At 45.3% G+C, this 23366-nt stretch overlaps 1 protein-coding gene across 10 annotated transcripts in view; it reads left to right on the top strand.

The window, feature by feature from the left end:
• Positions 1 to 23366, top strand: part of prrc2a (proline rich coiled-coil 2A) — a 140796-nt gene that overhangs the window by 17113 nt on the left and 100317 nt on the right. For all 10 annotated transcript variants that reach the window (XM_033016254.1, XM_033016253.1, XM_033016257.1 and 7 more), the window contains exons 2-5: positions 5047 to 5222; positions 12588 to 12765; positions 19589 to 19709; positions 21391 to 21463. In XM_033016254.1, coding sequence (XP_032872145.1) covers positions 5108 to 5222; positions 12588 to 12765; positions 19589 to 19709; positions 21391 to 21463 — 487 coding nt within the window. In that variant the 5' untranslated portion in view covers positions 5047 to 5107. The remainder of the gene's footprint in view (positions 1 to 5046; positions 5223 to 12587; positions 12766 to 19588; positions 19710 to 21390; positions 21464 to 23366) is intronic.

Consider the following 23366-nt stretch of genomic DNA (forward strand, 5'->3'; position numbering starts at 1 on the left):
GTGTGACTGCTTCATACCAAAATAGTATAGATTTCAACATTAGGCATGAGATTGTGTGCTATTTGTAACCAAACTAATATTTAGATTAGATATAATTTAATTGCCACACAACCAAGGTCGGTGGAATTTGGGTTGCCAGCAGCGGTACAGTAATAAAGAACACAATATTAGCTTAGTGGTTGTAAAACAATCATTGGCTTTGAATGTATCATTTAGAATGGACACCAGTGCTCATTCTTTGAAGCCGCCCATAGTTTTATTACGTGTAGGGTAGAACTGCAGATGCTAGTTTAAACCGAAGGTAGACACCAAATGCTGGAATAACTCGGCGGGACAGGTAGCATCTCTGGAGAGAAGGAACGGGTGACGTTTCAGGTCTGAAGACACCCATTCCTTCTCTCCGGAGATGCTGCCTGTCCCGCTGAGTTACTCTAGCATTTTGTGTCTACCATAGTTTTATTGTGCTGTTTTTGGGGACTGTGGTAACTGAATAATGGACAATAGGTGCAGGAGTAGGCCATTCGGCCCTTCGAGCCAGCCCCACCATTCAATGTGATCATGGCTGATCATCCCCAATCAGTACCCCGTTCCTGTTTTCTCCCCACATCCCCTGACTCTGCTATCTTTAAAGCCCTCTCTAGCTGAAAGTATTCAGAGAATCGGCCTTCACCGCCCTCTGAGGCAGAGAATTCCACAGACTCACAACTCTCTGTGAGAAAAAGTGTTTCTAAATAGCTTACTCCTTATTCTTAAATTGTGGCCCCTGGTTCTGGACTCCCCCAACATCGGGAACATGTTTCCTGCCTCTATCATGTCCAAACCCTTAATAATCTTATATGTTTCAATAAGTTATCCTCTCATCCTTCTAAACTCCAGAGTATACAAGCCCAGCCGCTCCATTCACTCAGCATATGACAGTCCCGCCATCCCGGGAATTAACCTTGTAAACCTACGCTGCACTCCCTCAATAGCAAGAATGTCCTTCCTCAAATTAGGGGAGCAAAGCTGCACACAATACTCCAGGTGTGGTCTCACTAGGGCTCTGTACAACTGCAGAAGGACCTCTTCGCTCCTATACTCAACTCCCCTTATTATAAAGGCCAACATGCCATTCGCTTTCTTCACTGCCTGCTGTATCTGCATGCTTACTTTCATTATTCAAATATTTTTTTCGAATTCTTGCAGTTTTCGAGAAGTTAATGAACTGGAGGAAGTGATTCTCATTGCAAGTTGATGGGCAGTTTTTTCAAAGGCAGAATTTTCTGGCTGTGCCTTTTGGTATCCTGATTTAACTCCAGGCTTTAAGAACATAATAGCTCCTGCATTTGCTTCTTGTTTCTTATCAAGTGGTGGATAGGGTAAAGAGGTGTATGGTCTACTCCTCCTAGCGTGCAAATGCCGTTTGGTACACAATGCAATCAGTCTTAGACCTCTTCCACATTCTCTCCCAATCCCCTGCTGATATCATCGTTGCTGAAAAATATAACTAACCCTGTCCTGAATATGGTCATTGTCTAAGGTAATGCACCGTCAGCCCTTTCATTTGTATCTGTCATTCCCCGAGGGTTACGTCTTGGGTTATTTTGTCCTACATGTTATACTTCAGCAGTATCATTTACAAGTCTGCTGCCAACTTTCACAAACATGAAGCCAACTTCAGCTTTGTCCCTTCAGTTTTCCGAATTCTTTGTCAATCATAGAGCTGCTTAAGTTTTGTCCTGGATAAAGGGCTGTTTACTTTAGCATTTTTTTTTTTTGCATATCTTTCATTTATTCGTTCTATATCTCTATATCGCCATCTGTATCTCTTGTTTTCCTTTCCCATGACTCTCAGTCTGAAGGCTCTCGACCCGAAACGTCACCTATTCCTTTTCTCCAGAGATGCTGTTTGACCCGCTGAGTTGTCTATTTAAAGAGAAATTTCCCACTGGCTTGGCATTAACACAGCATGTTTGACTTGATTAAATCTTACATTCACATCCCTCCTTACAGATGGGAGTTGATTGTGTTTGATGTTGAGCTTCATACTGGGATAATTACTCTTAATTCCATGTTTCTTTAACTGTTTTTATCATATTCCTTTCTTCCAGGCTACAGGTGCTTGACAATAGGCCATTCGGCCCTTTGAGCCAGCACCACCATTCAATGTGATCATGGCTGATCATCCCCATTCAGTACCCCGTTCCTGCCTTCTCCCCATATCCCCTGACTCCGCTATCTTTAAGAGCCCTATCTAACTCTCTCTTGAAAGTATCCAGAGAACCGGCCTCCACCACCCTCTGAGGCAAAGAATTCCACAGACTCACAACTCACAACAACGGGCGGGTTAATAGGCAACCTGTTAGACAAAAGTCAGATATGAAAAGCAGCACCTTTCCATGTAATCCAGCAATGCTGTGCAACCAGCTGAGTTACTCCAGCATGTTGTCTCTGTTTTTTGCAGACCAGCATCTGCAGTTCCTTGTTTCTGAATTCCTCCAGCAATTTATTTTTTGTCTGATCAATGGTTTACTTGCTTTCTTTTGAGGTTATATTTTAAATTGTTTGAAGATTGAAATATTTTTTCCTGGTTGTTAACCATTTTTGATGTTTCATTTATGCTGTTTAAAATACTTTTTTTAAATAAAAAGAAAAATATATATATTTTTTTAAATCTTTAAAAAAAAGACTTGCATGGTTTACACAAGAAATGTTGGATCAATAATAAGGAACACTATGGGCATTTGGTTTATTGGAGATGTAGGATAGACCATCAAAAGGTCATAAGTGATTGGAGCCAGTCTACTCCGCCATTCAATTATGGCTGATCTATCTCTCCCTCCTTTCCCCATTCTCCTGCCTGCTCCCCATAACCTCCGACATCTGTACTAATCAAAAATCTATCTATCTCTGCCTTAAAAATATCCTCCGACTTGGCTTCTGCAGCCACAGATTCACCTTTGACAAAATATATTTCTCCTCATCTCCTTCCAAAGAGAACGTCCTTTAATTCTGAGGCTATGACCTCTTTAGTCCGAGACTCTCCCACTAGTGGAAACATCCTCTCTAGGATGTGAGAAAGGATTTGGGAGTGCAGGAAAAAATTGACATGAAATGGCCTTGGCAAGCAGGCTTAAGGAAAATCCCCCACATCTTTAAGCTTGTTGAAAGCCACATGGTAGCTAGGGATCAGTAGATTCCTTTAGAGACCAAAAAGGAAATCTATTTGTGGAGCCAGGAGATATGTGTGGAATACTTCTCGTTGTTATTCACAAGGTAGAAGGGTGTGGACTGTGAGCGAAGGCCTATGTTGATATTATGGTGCGTAGTACTGTGTCAGCAAGTAATTGAAGATATTAGCACACATTAAGGTGGACACATCCCAGGGGCTGCATCCCCATATGCTATGGAAAGTGAGGAAGGCGTTTTACTGGGTCTCTGAGATTTTTGCATCTTCATTGGACATGTGTGAGGTGCCAGAAGACTGGAGGATGGTTAATATTATTCCTTATTTAAAAAGGGGGGGTAAGGATAAGCCAGAAAACTACAGGTTCATGGTTAGATCAAGATTCCCGCACTTACAATTGGGACCAGAAAATGGCACAAAACTAGGTATACTGTACAAGTGCTTATTTATAGTGATACACTAAAGTGCCTGTGCCACTTAGGCGATCTTTCAACGGACTGCCGGCGAATGTGAAGTTCACGGCACTCGCCTGAAAAACCGGGAACTGGAACAGCGGCTGTCAGAGTGGAACACGAGCGCACACACACACACACGAGATAGTTGTGGCAGATACTATAACAACAGTTGGACAGGTGCATGGATAGGACAGGTTTGGAGGGATATGGACCAAGAGCAGGCAGGTGGGACGAGTGTAGCGGTCTGAAATTCACACTGTGTTACATACACACCACGATGAACAGGAAGGCTAATGGCCCTGTCCCACGGTACGAGTTCATTCCAAGAGCTTTCCCGAGTTTGCCCTGATTCGAACTCGGGAGATTTACGGTAATGGCCGCTCGTCGGTACTCGGGGCTATCGTGGACAATTTTCAACATGTTGAAAAATCTTCACGAGTATTCCCGAGTACCTGCCGTTAGCGTTACGAGCCGCTAAGAGACGTCCCCGAGCTCCGACATACCCGCTACATTCATTCTCCGTGCTTACCACGAGTTTGATTTTTTTTTAACTCGGGAGAGCTCTTGGAATGAACTCGTACCGTGGGACAGGGCCTTAGATGGCAAGCACAGTGTACAGTAAGTCCTTTAAAAGAGGGGGGAGGGGGGTGGGAGAGGAGAAGGAGTGGAGACACTTTTAAGAAGCCAGCCAACTTTTAGTAAGCCAGAGATACGCAGCTGTGAAGTTTGGCGGGCATTTAACCGGTCAGTTATCCTTGGTTCTGAAAACTCGTGCTTACGTTTTTTTCCCCAATGAGCCAATGAAAATGCCCGTTCAGCAAAGGCGATTAACTAAAACTAACTACGACTACCTCGACTACCCGTAACTACATGGCGACCAATGTTTGGTCACTGAAATTTTTTTCAACATGTTGAAAAAGTTGCGGCGACCATACTGAGGCCGCGACTAGTTCCCTGAATGCGGGAACTCCTCGCGACCATGAAGGAGACTCACCAGAGACCACCAGCGAACATGTGGCGACCATGAGGCGAGCGCAGAGTCTTCTGCACTTGCCTAAAAAGTCGCCCAAGTGGGACAGACCCTTAAACCAAACAGAAATTCCTAGCGCACCTGGCACAAGCTGTATCCTCTGAGTTACTCTGAAGAAGGGTCTCGACCTGAAACGTTGCCTATCTCCTTCGCTCCATAGATACGGCCTCACCTGCTGAGGTTCTCCAGCATTTTTGTCTACCCAGAATTTTGTCTATATCTTTAGTGTAAACCAGCATCTGCAGTTGCTTCCTACTTTGTTGGTTGAGTTTTGGTCACGTAATGTAATCGAGAATCTCTGTGAAATTGTTCAATGCCGTCAATATGTTTGAATGAATGTTTACAGTTAATTTCTCGGCAGCTGATCGGAATATTGTCTCCCTTTTCTACTTTAGAAGGAGGCACGTTTCAAGGGGTGCCTAAAGGAACCACCGTACTCAATGACCTTCCAGCGAGATGTCAGATCGTTTGGGGCAAACTGCAAAGGGAAAGGATGGAAAAACCAAGTACTCGTCACTCAACCTATTTGATACTTACAAAGGAAAGTCCTTAGAAACCCAGAAACCTACAGGTAATTTGAGAGTAATCGCGATGGCTGGGTGGTTGTTGTTAAAAAGCCTGCAAGGACTTGTTCTTGCCAGTCTTTGTATATGTGTTCGTTCCTAGGAGTGCTTTGGTCCGATTTTAAATCGTTCAATAGACAATAGACAATAGGTGCAGCAGTAGGCCATTCGGTCCTTCGAGCCAGCACCGCCATTCAATGTGATCATGGCTGATCATCCCCAATCAGTACCCCGTTCCTGCCTTCTCCCCATATCCCCTGACTCCGCTATCTTTAAGAGCCCTATCTAGCTCTCGCTTGAAAGCATCCAGAGAACCTCCCTCCACCGCCCTCTGAGGCAGAGAATTCCACACTCACCACTCTCTGTGAGAAAAAGTGTTTCCTCGTCTCCGTTCTAAATGGCTTACTCCTTATTCTTAAACTGTGGCCCCTGGTTCTGGACTCCCCCACCTTGTTAATCTGCTTGACGTTTCAAGTATTTGTAGCCATGTGCTTTGAGACAAAACTTTTTTTTCTCCTCGTACTCCTGAAAACCTTGAAAGTGAAGTGATACTCCTGGCCCTGTACATTTGCATTTCTGTGGCAAGTGATCACTTGGCAGGCTTTCCTTCCCAGTTCCGATCCCTCACCTCCTCCCTCTGCTTGGGTATGTGCCAGTTTTGCCCTTGGTGCCAAGTAACCCAACAACAGCTAGTATTCAAACAGCACAGTAGCGCAATGAGAGAGCTGCTGCCTCCCCGATCCAGCGACCTGACTTTGATCCTAGCTTGCGGTGCCATCTGCGTGGACGTTGCACATGGCTTTTCCCCACCTGCTCTAGTTTCCTCTCCAGTCCTGTGTGGGAATGATTAATTAATTGGCCACTTTAACACTCATTGGACAATCTGGGGTGGAGTGTGATTGGGGGGGGGGGGGGGGGGGGGACACAGAAATGAGGTGCTACAAGTTGGTTTACCAAAAAAAAACACAACGTGCTGGAGCAACTCAGCAGTCAGGCAGCATTTCTGGAGAATATAAGTGATAGGAGTAGAATTAGGCATTAGGCCATTCGGCCCATCAAGTCTACTCTGCCATTCAATCATGGCTGATCTACAGTATCTTTCCCTCTTAACCCCATTCTCCTGCCTTCTCCCCATAACCTCTGACACCAGTACTGAGTTCTCCAGGGTTTTCTCACCCACCCTGTCCTAACACAGCTATTGTTACAATTTTAATGTTCTAACGTCATCAGTTTAACTTACACTCTTGATGATCAAATACAATTTAAGTAGTTATATAATGTGATATATTGTGTGTGAGGAAATAAACATTTTTAAACATCACCCATTCCTTTTCTCCAGAGAATGTGGTGTTTTGGGAAGAATGTTTCCAACCCAGACCATCACCTATTCATGTGTAGGAAAGAACTGCAGATGCTGGTTGGAATCGAAGATGGACACAAAATGCTGGAGTAACTCAGCAGGACGGGCAGCATCTCGAAAGAGAAAGAATGGGTGACGTTTCGCATCTCAACCTGAAACGTCACCCATTCCTTCTCTCCAGAGTTGCTGCCTGTCTGGCTGAGTTACTCCAGCATTTTGTGTCCATCATCTATTTGTGTTCTCCAGAGATACTGCCTGCCCTGCTGAGTTACTCCATCACTTTTTGACTTTTATTAATTCATGGGAACGCTGGGCCAATACAGTTTTTCACGTGAGATGTGATTGCTAGTCTGTGTGGGTTATAGGTCCTATTTTATGACCTTTGATGCCTTTTATATACCAGTATATTGTTAAACACTGTTAAAACAAATCTTGAGAATTGTGCTGCATGTAGAGAGGCTTGTGCAGAGACCCGAAACGTCACCTATTCCTTCGCTCCATAGATACTGCCTCACCCGCTGAGTTTCTCCAGCATTTTTGTCTACCAAATTTAATGATGGTAATCTAGTCTAAAGAAGTCCAGAGAGGTGATTGCAGACCAGCACAATGACCAGTTGATCTGTTAATTTGGACAATTGTATAAACAAGTTTGGCAGACACAAAATGCTGAAGTAACTCAGCGGGTGAGCAGCATCTCTGGAGACAAGGAATGGGTGACGTTTTGGGTCGAGACACTTCAGACTGATGTCAGGGGAGGGGGCGGATCAAAGATAGAATGTAGGCGGAGACAGCAAAACTGGTGGGAGAACCGGGAAGGGGATGGAGAGAGTAAGCAAGGGCTATCTGAAGTTGGAGAAGTCAATGCTCATACAGCTACATTCTTTATTTGTCCCACCCCCTCCCCTGACATCAGTCTGAAGAAGGGTGTCAACCCGAAACATCATCCATTCCTTCTCTCCAGAGATGCTGCCTCACCCGCTGAGTTACTCCAGCATTTTGTGTCTACCTTCGATTTAAACCTGCAAATGAGTTTGGCATCTTCTTTGGGCCTGGATGCCACGTAATATCTTGCTGTTTGCGACGGGGCCCTTTCAAATGCCATCTCTGTTATGTGGTTCTTATGTCAGTTCCTCTCCCTTGCCTTCAGGGCATATTTATTGCTAAGATGATTTGATGTATTGTTTTGGGCTAATGCTAACCAGAAGGAGTCATAGGATTAAGAATTTTTGGAGTACCAACAGTGAAGAAAGCAGGCCAATCGATGGGAGTTTAGGTGGATTTACCTCAAAGCATATTAGATTCCTTTTCCCTTTCTCGACCAGTTTTGGTGGTAATGCACCAACTGCGCCTAGCGACATTGCGAAAGGAGTATACGGGGACAGTACAGTCCTTTTTGTCCCACATTATCTGCGATGACCATGATGCCAAGTTGATTCAATTTCTTCCGCCTGCATGCTGTCCACATCGCTCCAATCCCTGCATGTCCTTGTGCCCCGTTACAAGCCTCTGAAATGCCACTCTCATATCTGCTTCCACCACCACACTGGCAGCACGTTCCAGCTGCCCACCTGTAGAAAGCAAAATTTGCCTTGAAAGTAGACTATAGGTGCAGGAGTAGGCCATTCAGCGCTTCGAGCCAGCACCGCCATTCGCTGTGATCATGGCTGATCATCCACGATCAGTACCCCGGTCCTGCCTTCTCTCTATATCCCTTGACTCTGCTATCTTTAAGAGCTCTATCTAACCCTCTTGAAAGCATTCAGAGAATTGACCTCCACTGTCTTCTGAGGCAGAGAATTCCACAGATTCACAACTCTCTGGGTGAAAAAGTTTTTCCTCGTCTCCGTTCTAAATGGCCTAGCCTTTATTCTTAAACTGTGGCCCCTGGTTCTGGACTCTCCCAACATCAGGAACACATGCCCAATCCCTTAATAAACTTATGTTTCAATAAGAGTCCCTCTCATCCTTCTAAATTCCAGAGTATACAAGCCCAGCCGCTCCATTCTATCAACATATGACAGGCCCGCCATCCTGAGAATTAACTTTGGGAACTCTTCCCCTCTCACCTTGAAGCTATGCCATCCAGTCTTTGATGTTTCCACTTTGGGAGGGTGGTATTGTGTGGGATGTAGGTTCTGACTGTCTAGCTTTCCTATGCCTCTCATTTTCTATACTTCTATCAGGTCTCCCCTTGGCCTCAGGTGCTCCAGAGAAAACAATCCAAGTGCATCAAACCTTTCCTTATAGTTAATACCCTGTAATCCAGGCAGCATTTTGGTAAACCACTTCTGCACACTGCCCAAAGCAGCCACATCCATCCTGTAATTAATGCCTTGCAGAGCTTCTTACCAAAGACAACAATTGGAGCTAATTGCAATTATTATACTCTTTCAGCTCATTTTCTGAGTCGCTTCAGTCATAGGCAACCCGCTAATTGTATCTCCACGGAAGACACAAAAAGTTAGAGTAACACAGTGGGACAGGCAGCATCTCTGGAGAGAAGGGATGGGTGACGTTTCCGGTCGAGACCCTTCTTTCTCCACTCCATTCTCCTTTCTCTTTTTCTGCTTCCCCCAAATCCATTTTGCAAAATAACAGGACAGTCTAGCTTTTTTTTTGTACGAGACAGAGAATGCCAGGGAGCTGAGATGTGGAATCTATACGGCTTAATTTTTAATGAATGTATGAATCTGTTAAAATGTATATAATGGAGTCGGACAGCACAACCCAGGCCCTTCGGCCCACCACATCCATGCTAATGGCATTTCCCTGCATTTGGTCATATCCTCAGCGCCAACTCTCCTCTTCACCAAACCAACAAGACTGCCTATTTCGCAAAGAGTAACCCCCCCCCCCACCCCCCACAAAGTGATTTGGAAAGATCTCAACTGCTGTAATTATCATGGGTCATGTTACTCTCTAACTTCAACACAGTGGCTCAACGGTAGAGCTGCTGCCTCACGATGTCGGAGACCCGGGTTTAATCCTGAATGCGGTGTTCGTATGTTCTCCTTGTGATCCCATGGGTTTTCTCCTGTTTCTCCGGCTTCCTCCCACACTCTGAAGACTTGGGTTACAGTAATTGTTGAGAAAAATTGTCCCGTGTGTGTAGGTTAGTGCGAGTGAATGGGGTGATCGATGGTCGGTGTGGGCTGAAGAGCCTGTTTCCACACCATCTCTAAACTAAACAAACTGAATTTCTTCAACTAAACTAGCATCATAATCATTATAACATGATGCCAGCAATTATTATGGACCAATGCTGTAGCTCAGGTTGTCAACTCTTGTCGTTTTCAGCCTCCACTGTTGGGCCACCAATATAATCTATTCAAAGAACACACTGATTTCCTCAGAGCAAGGAGACGTGATTCATCAGATGCTTCCCAGTTTCAGTTAAACATCTGTTTCTAACATCTCCAAATTATTTTTGGAACAATAGTATTTCTCATTCAGGTTTTATCAATGTTCACAATAATGTCCTTGTTTTCCCCCTCTCATGCAATGCGCGTAGCCTTGTCCTGCAGTTGAACTGACAAGTTCTCAAGTCTCTGGGTGGTTGTGTGAGGTTGTGCTGCTGGATCTGTTGTATAAAAAAGAAAATAATAGTGAGGCTTCAGCCAAAATATTGCATGCAGTTTACAGTTACAGTGCAAACCAGGCCCTTCATCTCACCGAGTCCACGCCGACCAGCGATTTTCCCCCGCACATTAACTAACACACTAACGCACGCACACACACACACACACACACACACACACACACACACACACACACACACACACAGCCAATTAACCTACAAACCTATACGTCTTTCGAGTGTGGAAAGAAATCGAAGATCTTAGAAAACACACGCCTATCACTGAGAGAAAGTACAAACTCCATACAGACAAGAACCCAAAGTCTGATCGAACCCGGTTCTCTGGCGCTCTACAGCGACGCCACCCTTCTTTCTGTCACTAGACTACCATAAAGATGCGACACCAGTAGAGAGGATGCAATGGATGTGTGGCTGGGTGTTACACAATGTTAATTATGATAGCTGGTTGGTCTGATTGGGGTGTTTATCTTGAAGCAAAGGAAACTGCAATGATGTCAAATTACATACTGAAAGAAGTAAGGCCAGGCATGTTAAATAGAACAGATTGGTTTCCCTTCAGGAAGACCTTGTAGCTTGATGTCTATTAAAAATAATTGATGAAAGGATTAGAGAAAAAGGAGTGCTTAAATGTTTCACTGAGGCTGATGGGATTCTCTACCTCGCATCCAGAAAGTGTGGTGGAAGCAAAATGCCTCTAATCTCTAAACAAAATGCTCTTTGACCCATAACACCCATAACACTGCCGTGAAATCAACAACATAACACTGCTGTGGAATCAACAACATCAAACAATATCAACATTGTCTAGTGGCTCCTTCTGTACCACATCTTTAAATAATCATCATTTATTAGCCAAATGGAGTTGTATAGTACTGAGATATGCCATTTGACCCACCATTTCCTTACTGGCCATTGTTCCCATCAACATTTATGCCATTTGGTCACATTGGGTCCATATTCATCTATGTATGAATAGATCAGGTAGTTTCTTGCCCAGAATAGGTGAATCGAGAACCTAAGGACGTAGGTGTAATCTGAAGGGGGAAAGATTTAATTGGAATTTGAGGGGTAACTTTTTCACACAGAGGGTGGTGTGTGTATGAAACAAACTGCCAGTGGAGGTAGTTGAGGCAGGGACTATGCCAACATTTAAGAAACAGTTAGACAGGTACATAGGACAGGTTTGGAAGGATATGGACCAAACGCAGGCAGGTTGGAACTGGTGCATGTTGGCCGGTGTGGGCAAGTTGGGCTGAAGGGCCTGATTCAACACTGCATGACTCTATATAGGCACTGAGTCCTGGCTGATAGAAAGCTGAGAGCAGGACTTGAATCGTCATCAAGGCGATACAGCTGCTAATTGACCACCAGACTATTTTGATGAATTAATGGATTGAATGTAATTCTGATCAAAACGTTGCACTGTTAGACTGCCATTGTTTGATTGTGTCCATCATTAACCCACTATCTGAGTAGTGCAGTATGAATAGTGCAGCTGTGGCTGTGCCTTGTGATTTACTCTATGCCCACTACAATATTGTCCAGCAAAGCTCCACGGCAGAGTTGCTGCAGTAGAGAGCCAGAAACCCGGGTGCAATCATGACTACAGGCGTTGTCATTACGGAGTTTGTGCGTTCACCCTGTGACCTTGTGGGTTTTTCCTGGCTGCTCAGGTTTCCTCCCACATTCCAAAGACATACAGTTTTCAGTAAAAATTGTAAATTGTCCCTCGTGTTAAAGACCTGTCCCACTTACGCGACCGTTACAGGTGACTGCCGGCGCCCATCATAGGTCACCGAAATTTCCAACATGTTGAAAATTCAGTGGCGACCAGAAAGACGCTACGACTCTTTGGAGACCTCACACGACCCATACAGGCTTTAGGGTTGTGAGAGGTCTCCTATGGTCGTGAGAGGTCACCCGCGACATCGCCATGGGTCGTCTGTATGGTCGCGGGAGGTCTCCTATGGTCGTGAGAGGTCTCCAAAGAGTTGTAGCGTCTTTGTGGTCACCGCTGAATTTTCAAAATGTTGGAAATTTCGGCGACCTATCACGGGTGCCGGCAGTCAAGTCAAAAGTCAAAAGTCAAAGTATCCTTTATTGTCATTCAGAAATTTCGTGCCTTGCAGTCATACATATAATAAAAATAACAAAAACACACAATAAACACAAATTTAACATCCACTACAGTGAGTTCACCAGGCACCTCACTGTGATGGAAGGCAAAAGTCTTAAAGTCGCCTGTAAAGGTCGCGTAAGTGGGACAGGCCCTTTAGTGTGCAGGGATCGCTGGTCGACACTCGTTGAGCCGAAGGGCCTTTTTCTGCGCTGTATCTCTAAACAAAACTAAATATTGTCTCTGTCTTTGACGCAGCTAATCTGAATGCTCGTATATGTTTGTTTTTCCGTTGACAGTCACCGCACGTCATGGATTGCAGAGTCTCGGTAAAGTTGCCGCTGCTCGGCGTATGCCACCCCCTGCAAACCTGCCAAGCTTAAAAGCAGAAAATAAAGGCAATGACCCCAATATTTCTTTAGTGCCAAAAGACGGAACAGGATGGGCAAGCAAGCAAGAATCGCAAGACCAAAAGAGGCAAGTGCTTTTAACGGTTATCGCCCTGGACATTCGGGATAGGAGGCTGCACAGGATTCTTGTTTCTGTTGCACTAAATGTTCTTGTATTGAGATCCCAACACTAACTTGTCTGCAAATTATATTGGAAATAGCCAAATAGTGTTTTATTTTATTTTTGCATTACTTCTCAGGATATTGGCATTGCTGGCAAAACTGGTATTTATTGCCTATATTTAAAATGCCCTTGCGGTGGTTCCTCTTTCCACAAATGAGCTTCTACTTTGAAACTTTTTCCACGAGTAGTAGCTCTACTCAATAACCAAAAATCTGTAGCCTCCTTTTGCTCTGATATTTTATTTAATGCACATGTTTTATTATTAATGTTTTATATTTCATTCTTACCTGTCACTGTATGTCATGTTGTCACTTGCGGGCAGAGCACCAGCGCCAGAGACCCGGGTTCGATCCTGACTGCGGGCGCTGTCTGTACGGAGTTTGCACGTTGTCCCCGTGACCTGTGTGGGTTTTCTCCGAGATCTTCGGTTTCCTCCCACACTCCAAAGACGTACACATATGTCGGTTAATTGGATTGGTAAATGTAAAAATTGACCCTAGTGGGTGTAGGATAGTGTTGATGTGCAGGGATCGCTGGTCGGCGCGGACCCGGTGGGCCGAAGGGCCTGTTTCCGCGCTGTATCTCTAAACTACCTAAACAAATCACGATGCTCCATGAGTTGGCGGGGAACCTGCATGCGGTTGTGTTCCCATGTGTTTGTTGCCATTGTTCTTCGTATAAAAGGTCATGAGCTCTAGAAATGGCCTAGGAAGATAATGGCAATGCATTTAATGTGCGATACCCTGTCTCCACTGCATGTCAGTGCATGGTGGAGGGAATAAAGGCTTCAAGATGGATAGTGGAGCACCTCATTCCTCCAGCACTGAGACAGTGTGCTGCTTAGATCTAGATGTGGCCGAGTTTCTTGAGATTTGTTGGCACTGCAAGCAAGTGGAGTGTATTCCATCTGATTTGTGCCTTGTAGATGGTCGAAATGCTTCGGGTGTCAGGAAATGAGTCGCCCACCTGCAGGATATCGGCTTCTGACTTATTCTTGTAGTCATGCTACTCATGTTCCAGGTTAATGATGGACCTGAGGTTATTGATGATTAAAGTATGGTCAGTGTTCATGCCAAGAGTAGGTTCCCTCTTGTTGGAAGAGAACCTTGTCTGGCATCTGTGCATGACTGTCTTCTTCTTGCGTATGGTGTGCTCAGCCTAAAGTTCTGGGTCAACTTATTCTATTTGATCTTGTTTGTGCACGTCGGGTTGATTGCATTAGTCCAAACAGGGTGCACCACGTGAAGGTTGCAATCTCCCACTCCTGCATGACTGCTACTTGCCACGTACCGTGCTCGATTTGTTGTTGTCTCGGTCTCGATGCATTTATTGGCTGCAAAAATAATCGAATTGCAAAAATAATGAAAAATGATTGTCCTGGGGAACACTCCTAATTTAACGATGGATGGCAGAACAGTCCGTGATAAAGCAACTGAAGGTGGTTGGGTCGATTAATGTTCTGTTGCTGGAATGGTTGACCCCTCTTCCTCTTTTTTCTACACACACTGCCCCTCCTCCCTCCCCTCCCCTCCTCTCCTCCCCTCTGCAACCCCCTGACCATTCGATAGACGCAAAATCCTGGAGTAGCTCAGTGAGTCGTGCAGCATCCCTGAAGATAAAGAATAGGCCACGATCCTGCTTGGAACCCGACCTGAAACGTTGCCTATTCCTTTTCTCCAGAGTTACTCCAGCATTTTGTGTCCATCTTCGGTATAAACCAGCATCTGCAGTTCCTTCCTACACACACCAGTTCCCCATCTGACTTCAGCCATACAGGGGTGCCTCAATTCAGCACTCATTTTTTCTTCTTATCGAGTGCACACACAAGATTAGAAGTTGTTCAGCCAGAGCTGAACACACTTTTCGGCATCCGCATACAATGGTGTCTGTCTTGTCGTTTCTTGTGCGTGGTGGTGGAGAGATTGGTGGAAATAGGGCCGTGACGTGAATGTTCTTTCCTTAACCCCAGCACTCAGTTGAGTATTACTTTGTTGTCAAGCGCAGGCACTTTGCTTGCCTCAAATTCAACTGTCTGGTCCATGTTAGGAGCAAGGGAGTGATGTCTGGAGGCGTGTGTTTCTGGTGAAATCCAAACTGGGTATGAGTGAGTAAGCACCGCTCAATCGCAATGTGGCCAAAGTACTTTACTGATTTGGGCAATAATCAGCTGAATTTGAATTGTCTGTGAATGGATATACCTGGGCGACGTTCCACATTGCTTTGCCAGTGCCAGTACTATAGCTTTGGGCCACAGTGGCGCAGCGGTAGAGTTGCTGCCTTACAGCTAATGCAGTACCGGAGACCCGGGTTCGATCCCGACTACGGGTGCTGTCTGTACGGAGTTTGTACGTTCTCCTCGTGACCTGCGTGTGTTTTCACCGAGATCTTCCGTTTTCCCCCCCCCCCCCCCTCACACTCAAAACGTACAGGTTTGTAGGTTAATTGGCTTGGTGAATGTAAGAATTTTCCCTAGTGGGTGTAGGATGGTGTTAGTGTGCGGGGATCGTTGGTCGGCGTGGGCCGAAGGGCCTGTTTCCGCGCTGTGTGCAAAAAAATATACATCTTCTAGATGCAACCGGACGCATCCTCAGTGATGTGACCTGGGGTCATCGGGTGTTTCGGGTCTCACAACATCAGACAGTCTCGCCCAGGCAACCCAGCCAGGGTTGATCAGGCCCTGACTTGCGTCCCAGCAGCAAACGCCCACGGATCAGCCCTCATAATAACTACTCTGCAGGGGTTGGGAGACTCTAATGCGTGGAGGGACGGGGCTCTGTGGGGTGAGTCCTGGCCTGGCTCCTCTTGCGTCTCACCAGGTTCAAGGCCTGTGCGCTGCACCTCTTTCTCCGAGCATTTCATTCTCGCCTGATGGATTTTATGGCCATGGTGGTTCATTAGGCCTTTCCGTAGCTTTATTGGGTGTCTTTCTCACGAAAGACACAGACTGGGGTGCTAACCCAGCCTTTCCCGGCTGCCTTCTTTCCGTGCCGTCAACTGTCTCCAGTAGACTAAACTGCTCTATAACAGCTTGGCTGGAGGTGCAGCTAATTCTGGAGAGCAGGCTATCAGTCCTTCAGATGGGATGTGATCTGGTTCCATTTCCTATGTGGTATCCACTGCAGTTTCTTGATATCTCTCGGAGTGAAATAAATTGGCTGGCGCCAAGTGAGGATCTCAATAGGAAACTGAGATGCACCATCAATTCATCACTTCTGGTTTATCATGGTTCAGCCACTGCGTTAGCAGATGTATTCTAGGTTCCTCCATTGTTAAGTGCAGATAGGTTCGTGGAGCTTGCTGCTTCCTCCCCCAGTATGATGAAGAGTCCCAACCTAAAGCTTTGTCCGTCCATTTCCTCCACAAATGTCTCCTGACCTGCTCGGTTCCTCCGACATTTTGTGTTCTGCTCTTTCTCTATCTTTGTTGGCTATTCAATTGACCATCATAATTCACAACTATTGTTCGGAGGAAGGGTTCTGACCTGAAATGTCACCTATTCATAGGGACTCTGCTCCGATCGGCTGAGTTACTCCAACGCTGTCTAATTTTTTGCAAACCAGCATCTGCGAGTTCCTTGCTTCATCTTCACAACTGTAAGCTTTAATCCCTGGTTGTGAGACCCACACACACCGCAAACGCGGGCTCCAGGGCAATCGGGGGGGAGCGCTGTCTGAAATTCACATGGTGCAAAGCCAAGGTGATACAGACACACTGCGATGAACAGGAAGGTTGGCGCTGTAATTAAGATGGCTAGCACAGTGTACAGTAAGTCCTTTAAAAGAGTGAGGGGGGAGAAGGAGTGGAGACAACTTTTAAGAAGCCAGACAAAGTTTTATAAGCCAGAGATACACAGCTGTGAAGTTTGGCGGAAATTTAACATTACCGGTCGGTTATCCTTTGTTCTGAAAACTCCTGGTTCCGGTTTTTTTTCTCCAATGAGCCAATGAAAATGACCGGTCAGCAAAGGCGATTAACTAAAACTACCCCGACTACCTAGAACTACATGGTGACCCCACTACAACTGCACCAACAGGATTATTGATTATCTCCATGCCGACCAATTTTTGGTCGCAGAAAAATGTTCAACATGTTGAAAAATTAGCGGCGACCATACTGAGGCCGCGACTAGTTCCCAGAGACCAACATCGAACATGTGGCGAGCGCAGAGTCTCCTTGCACTCGCCTAAAAAGTCGTCTCAGTGGGACAGGCCCATTAGCTCTTTTTTACTGCAAATCTTTGTCACATATGAAAATGCATTCTGTTTTTTTTCTTTTGCTGCAGCTACACACATTAAATTGTACGTGGTTTGTACCCGACTACTAAATGCTTTAATTTGCTTTAATAGTTTTCTGTATTTATCCCCTTCTCCCTGGGCAAGAAAATCAAAATAGTCCATTAGTTGCAATTATTGAATCCACTAGGGTTTAAGTGCCTTAAGGTTTGAATAACAATTTTAAATATTCAATTTTGGATCAAAGTATACATTTGTTTTTGTTTTTAAAGGCAATAGGCAGGGTGAATGAGTGGGAATGCACATTTGATTTTAAAGGTGATTAGTCATGACTGGTTGAGCAGCTCAATCTATTTTGTCCATAAAGTCCGCAGGGCTGTCCTTACTCACCAGGTTGAAGTCTTGTCATAAGCATGATATAAAACTGAAATTGTGTGAATTGTCGTTCATTCTTGGGGCGGCACGGTGGCCTCGGGGGTGGAGTTGCTGCCTTGCAGCACCAGAGACCCAGGTTCAATCGTTGCTGCCTGTACGGAGTTTGTACATTCTCCCTGTGACCTGCGTGGGTTTTCTCCGGGTGCTCCGGTTTCCTCCCACACTCCAAACACATGCAGGTTTGCGGGTTAATTGGCTTAGAAAAATTGTAAATTGTTCCTAGTGTGTAGGATAGTGCTAGATGACCAAAGGAGGAGGGCTGACTGAACTTTGTTGCCTTCCACCACAGTGAAGCATGCTGTGGTGGATGTTTGTGTTAAATCTTATTGTGTTCTGTGTGTTCTTTATAAATGTATCGCTGCTGGCAAATTGATTTCACTGTACCTTCGGGTGCATGTGATGAATGAAATTGACTTTGACTTTGTGTACGGGGATTGCTGGTCGGTGCGGATTCGTTGGGCCAAAGGGCCTGTTTCCGTGCTGTGTCTCTAAACTAAACTAAAACCAAACTTATCAATGCTGAGGGTTAATTTCTGGCTGTGTTAATCAAATTTGTGTTTTTTTTGGTACCAGCAACCTGTAACTCAAAATTACAGTGTTTGGTCCTATTTTTTTTCTTCTTTCAAAATGCTTGCTTTATTAGTTAAGTTTGTATTTTCAGACATTTTTTAAATAAGCGTTGACCTTGATAATCTTTAGCTTGCCTTCTGCTCTCAATCTGGTGTCCAGCATCTGCCGCCTCCTCCTCCTCCTCCTCCTCCCTGCTAACTTGTTGAGAATGAGTCCCAGCAAAGTGAATTTGATCTTGAGGACCTTAAAACTGTCTGAAGCTCCCATCCTCAACTGTCCTTCTGTAAGGCTTTTAAACTTCCAAGCTCTCTGCTACCTTATTGCAGATGAACTACTGTGATCTTTTTCTCCAGTTCTGCCTCCTTGGCAATGGTGCAATGCGCTTTGGCTGAACCCGATTCCATTTTTTTGTTAATACTACATTTCCTCCCAAGCGCATTTTGTTTTGCTTTTCAAAGAAACCAGAGAACATAGGGGCAGAATTAGGCCATTCGCCCCATCGTGTATGCTATTCGATCATGGCTGATCCATTTTTCCCCTCTCGACCCCACTCTCCTGCCTTCTCCCCATAACCTTTAATACCCTTGCTGATCGAGAGCCTATCAATGTTTAAGGAAGAGCTGCAGATGCTGGAACTTGTGATAACAGTTCTTCCTTGAACATTTCGCCCACTCCACTGCGAAATCTCCTCAAGGTATGCCAAGGTATGAAAAAGTTCTCCCCCTCTCTCCGAAGACAGTTCTTCATCCCGCCCCACCCCCACCCCACATCAGTCTGAAGAAGGGTCTCCACCCGAAACGCCACCTATTCCTTCTCTCCATAGATGCTGCCTCACCCGCTGAGTTTCTCCAGCATTTTTGTCTACCTAAGAGCTTATCAATGGCTGCTTTTAAAAATGCCCAATGACTGTCTCCATAGCTCCCTTTGGCGATGAATTCCACGAGTTCCTCATCCTCTAGTTAAACAAACTCCTCCTCCATTCTAAAGACGGTTCCTCTTATTCTGAGGCTGTGCCCTCTAGTCCTAAACTCTCCCACCACCGGAAGCATTTCCACGTCCACTCTAGGCCTCTCGTTTTCCTCAAACCTATTCAGTGATGTTCACAGGTTATAGAAGTACAATTAGGCCATTCGGCCAATCTCGTCTACTCCGCCATTTGATCATGGCTGATCTCTGCCTCCTAATCCCAATTTTCTGCCTTCTCCCCATAACCGTTCTAATCAAGAATTTGTCTATCTCTACCTTAAAAATATCCACTTGGCCTCCACAGCCCTCTGGCAGTGAGTTCCACAGATTAACTACCCTCTGACTAAAGAAGTTCCTCCTTACCACCTTTCTAAAAGAGAAACCTTTAATTCTGAGCCTATGACAATAGACAATAGGTACAGGAGTAGGCCATTCGAGCCAGCACCGCCATTCAATGTGATCATGTACATGGTACGATCCATACTGTATATTTCATCCTCCTTTCCTTTTGCTGTTGTTTTCAGTACCGATGCATCGACATCTCAGCAGCCGGAATCGCAGCAGCCGCCGGCTTCACAGACGTCTGGCTCCAGTCAGCCGAAACGTCCGGTAGCAGCAACAGCAGTGGTGGTAACACCACAGGAGGTATGACTCGACGTGACTTGCAAGGAAATCCGGGTGGGCCCGTAATTCACTTTGCTTAATCTTTCTGTTTGTAATACAAAATGTAGCTGTCCTTTTCTTTAAGAAAAAAAGAGGTAATTCCAGCTTTGGGAGGTAGACAAAAATGCTGGAGAAACTCAGCGGGTGAGGCAGCATCTATGGAGCGATGGGATTGGTGATGTTTTGGGTCGAGACCCTTCTTCAGACCTCTTCTCTGACTGCCCCCTCTTTAACAACCTCCTCTCTCACTGCCCCCGCCCTCTGTGATTCCCCCTTCCCTCGAACTCTACGACCACATCTTAACCCAGAAAAGAAACCTATTCCTTCGCTCCATATATGTTGCCTCACCCGCTGAGTTTCTCCAGCATTTTTGTCTACCTTCGATTTTTCCAGCATCTGCAGTTCTTTCTTAAACATTCCAGCTTTGGGTGCAGTTTGTGATCAGATGGTTGCAGGTTGAAACAATAGATAATGGGTGCAGGAGTAGGCCATTCGTCCCTTCGAGCCAGCACTGTCATTCAATATGATCATGGCTGATCATCCACAATCAATACCCCGTTCCTGCCTTCTCGCCATATCCCCTGACTCCGCTATCTTTAAGAGCTCCATCTAACTCTCTCTTGAAAGCATCCAGAGAATCGACTTCCACTGCCTTCTGAGGCAAAGAATTCCACAGACTCACAACTTTCTGGGTGAAAATGTTTTTCCTCATCTCCGTTCAATATGTCTTGCCCATTATTCTTAAACTGTGGCCCCTGGTTCTGGATTTCCCCAACATTGGGAACATGTTTCCTGCCTCTAGCGTGTCCAAACCCTTAATAATCTTATATGTTTCAATAAGAATCCTCTCATCCTTCTAAATTCCAATGTATAGAAGCCCAGCCTCCAACCTCTGAGGGATTTGGATGATGAGATCAGTTTAACTTGGCGTTATGTTCAGCACAAATCTTGTGGGCCGAAAGGCCTGTTCCTGTGCTCTGCACTTCTATGTTCTATCCCAAAGCTGTGTGGTTTGTACTTGGCCCCTGTAAATTGCCCTGATTGTGTGGGGAATGAACGAGACAGTGGGATAGCATTGAGCTCGTGTGAATGGGTGATCGATGGTCAGCATGGAATTGGTGGGTTTGATGTTGTATCTCTAAACTAAACTAAAGCTAAACTACTTATAGAACCATATAAAATTATAAAAAGAACTGGACAAGCTAATTATTTCCCAATATTGGGAGAGTCCAGAACCAGGGACCACCATCTAAGAATAAAGGGGAGGCCATTTAAAACTGAGATTAGAAAAAACGTTTTCACCCAGAGAGTTGTGGAATTCTCTGCCACAGAAGGCAGCGGAGGCCAATTCACTGGATGAATTTAAAAGAGAGTTTGATACAGCTCTAGGGGCTAGCGGAATCGAGGGATATGGGGAGAAGGCAGGCAAGGGGTTACTGATTGGGGACGATCAGCCATGATCACAATGAATGGCTCGAAGGGCCAAATGGCCTCCTCCTGCACCTATTTCCTATGTTGCGAAGCTGGAATAACAATTCGAAAACTATTTTGGCATAATTTAATTTGGAAATGAGAGATGAGCGATTAGTTTAGAGGTTGGGGGAGTGAAGTGCTAGAAATGAAGATGACAGCCCAACATAATTTCTTCTCTTGCTCATCGTAGGCCACCCCTTCAGCACAAGGCGGAACAAAATCCTGGGCACAGGCCAGCGTTACACATGGTGCACAAGGAGATGGTGAGTCCAAAATTCATGCCTAAATGTTTGCTTGTAAACTTGAATGCTGCCAATTCTGATGTCTGCGTGCCGTTTATGCCTTGGAGATGGACTGCATGTTTTTTATTTTAGTTTTCAAGATTGCATTCTGTTACATCATCTCCAAGAGTGTGCGTTCAATTCGGTGGCATTGCCATAATCAAATTTTACTCCCTCTGTTGATGTTTTATTTAGAGATAGACAATAGGTGCAGTAGGAGGCCATTTACCCCTTCAAGCCAGCACCGCCATTTAATGTGATCATGGCGTATCATCCCCAATCAGTACCCAGTTCCTGCCTTCTCCCCCATATCTTTAAGAGCCCTATCTAGCTCTCTTGAAAGTATCCAGAGAACCGGCCTCCACCGCCCTCTGAGGCAGAGAATTCCACACTCACAATTCTCTGTGAGAAAAAGTGTTTCCTCATCTCCGTTCTAAATGGCTTACCCCTTATTCTGAAACTGTGGCCCCTGGTTCTGGACTCCTCCAACATCGGGAACCTGTTTCCTGCCTCTAGCGTGTCCAAACCCTTAATAATCTTATATGTTTCAATAAGATACCCTCTCATCCTTCTAAAGTCCAGAGTGTACAAGCCCAGCCGCTCCCATTCTCTCAGCATATGACAGTCCCACCATCCCAGGAATTAACCGTGTAAACCTACGCTGCACTCCCTCAATAGCAATTGCAGCATGGAAACGGGCCCTTCGGCCCACCGAGTCTGGGCCGACCAACAATCGCCCATACACTTTTTCCATCCACTGTATGGACAATTTTACCAACGCCAATTTAACTGCATGTCTTTGGAATATGAGAGGAAACCAGAGCACCCGGAGAAAACCGACGTCGTCACAGGGAGAACAGACAAACTCTGTGCAGTCTGCACCCGTAGTCTGTATCGAGCCTGGGTCTCTGAGAGTCAAGAGTGTTTTATTGTCATATGTCCCAGATAGAACAATGACATTCTTACTTGCTGCAGCTCAGCAGAACATGCATACATAGTATGATATGACAAATGAGAGAGAGAAAAGAAAAGGTAGACAAAAATACTGGAGAGGTGAGGCAGCATCTATGGAGCGAAGGAATAGGTGACGTTTCGGGCCAAGAAAAGCTCTCAAAAAACGTACAAAACAGTGCAACAATAATAATACTAGTCTATTGTGGTTCAGAGCCTATATGAGGTTGTCATGTTTAATAGCCTGATGGCTGTTGGAAAGAAGCTGTTCCTGAACCTGGACGTTACAGTTTTTAGGTTCCTGTACCTTCTTCCCGATGGCAGTGGTGAAATGAGTTTGAGACCAGGATGATGTGGATCTCTGATAATTTTGGCTACCTTTTTGAGGCAGCGACACCGATGAATTCCTTCGATGGTGGGGAGGTCAGAGCTGGTGCAGTGTTTTGCCGTCTCTGGTGCTGTAAAGCAACAACTCTACCGTTGTGCCGCCCTGGTCCGGCAGCATCTCTGGAGGACATGGATAGGTGACGTTTTGGGTTGGGATCCTTTCTTCTGAAGCGCCGCCTATCCATGTCCTCCAGAGATGCTGCTTGACTCACTGAAATACCCCAGCACTTTGTGTCACTGCAATTGACGACTCCAATCATTGATTTTAAAATACATCCTTTTTTTGAAGGAGGAATGCATATGTAATCTACACTCTGCGTGAAAGGAGTGGAGCACTTTATAATTCCCAGCTCGGGCTGACGAGGTTAAGGGCAAGAGCTGTGAGCTCATCGCACAAAGTGCATGCTTCTGTTTTGTCAGCTAATTGAAAACAAGGCAGGAAAATGCGTTCTAATTTTCTTGCTACGCAGAGATTAACCCAGTTCCAAAACCACTGCAGCGGCCCAGTCCACCAAGTGAAAAGATCATTTAACCCGAAGGTAGACAC

This window comes from Amblyraja radiata, unplaced genomic scaffold (assembly GCF_010909765.2).
Source record: "Amblyraja radiata isolate CabotCenter1 unplaced genomic scaffold, sAmbRad1.1.pri S36, whole genome shotgun sequence".
Taxonomy (NCBI): domain Eukaryota; kingdom Metazoa; phylum Chordata; class Chondrichthyes; order Rajiformes; family Rajidae; genus Amblyraja; species Amblyraja radiata.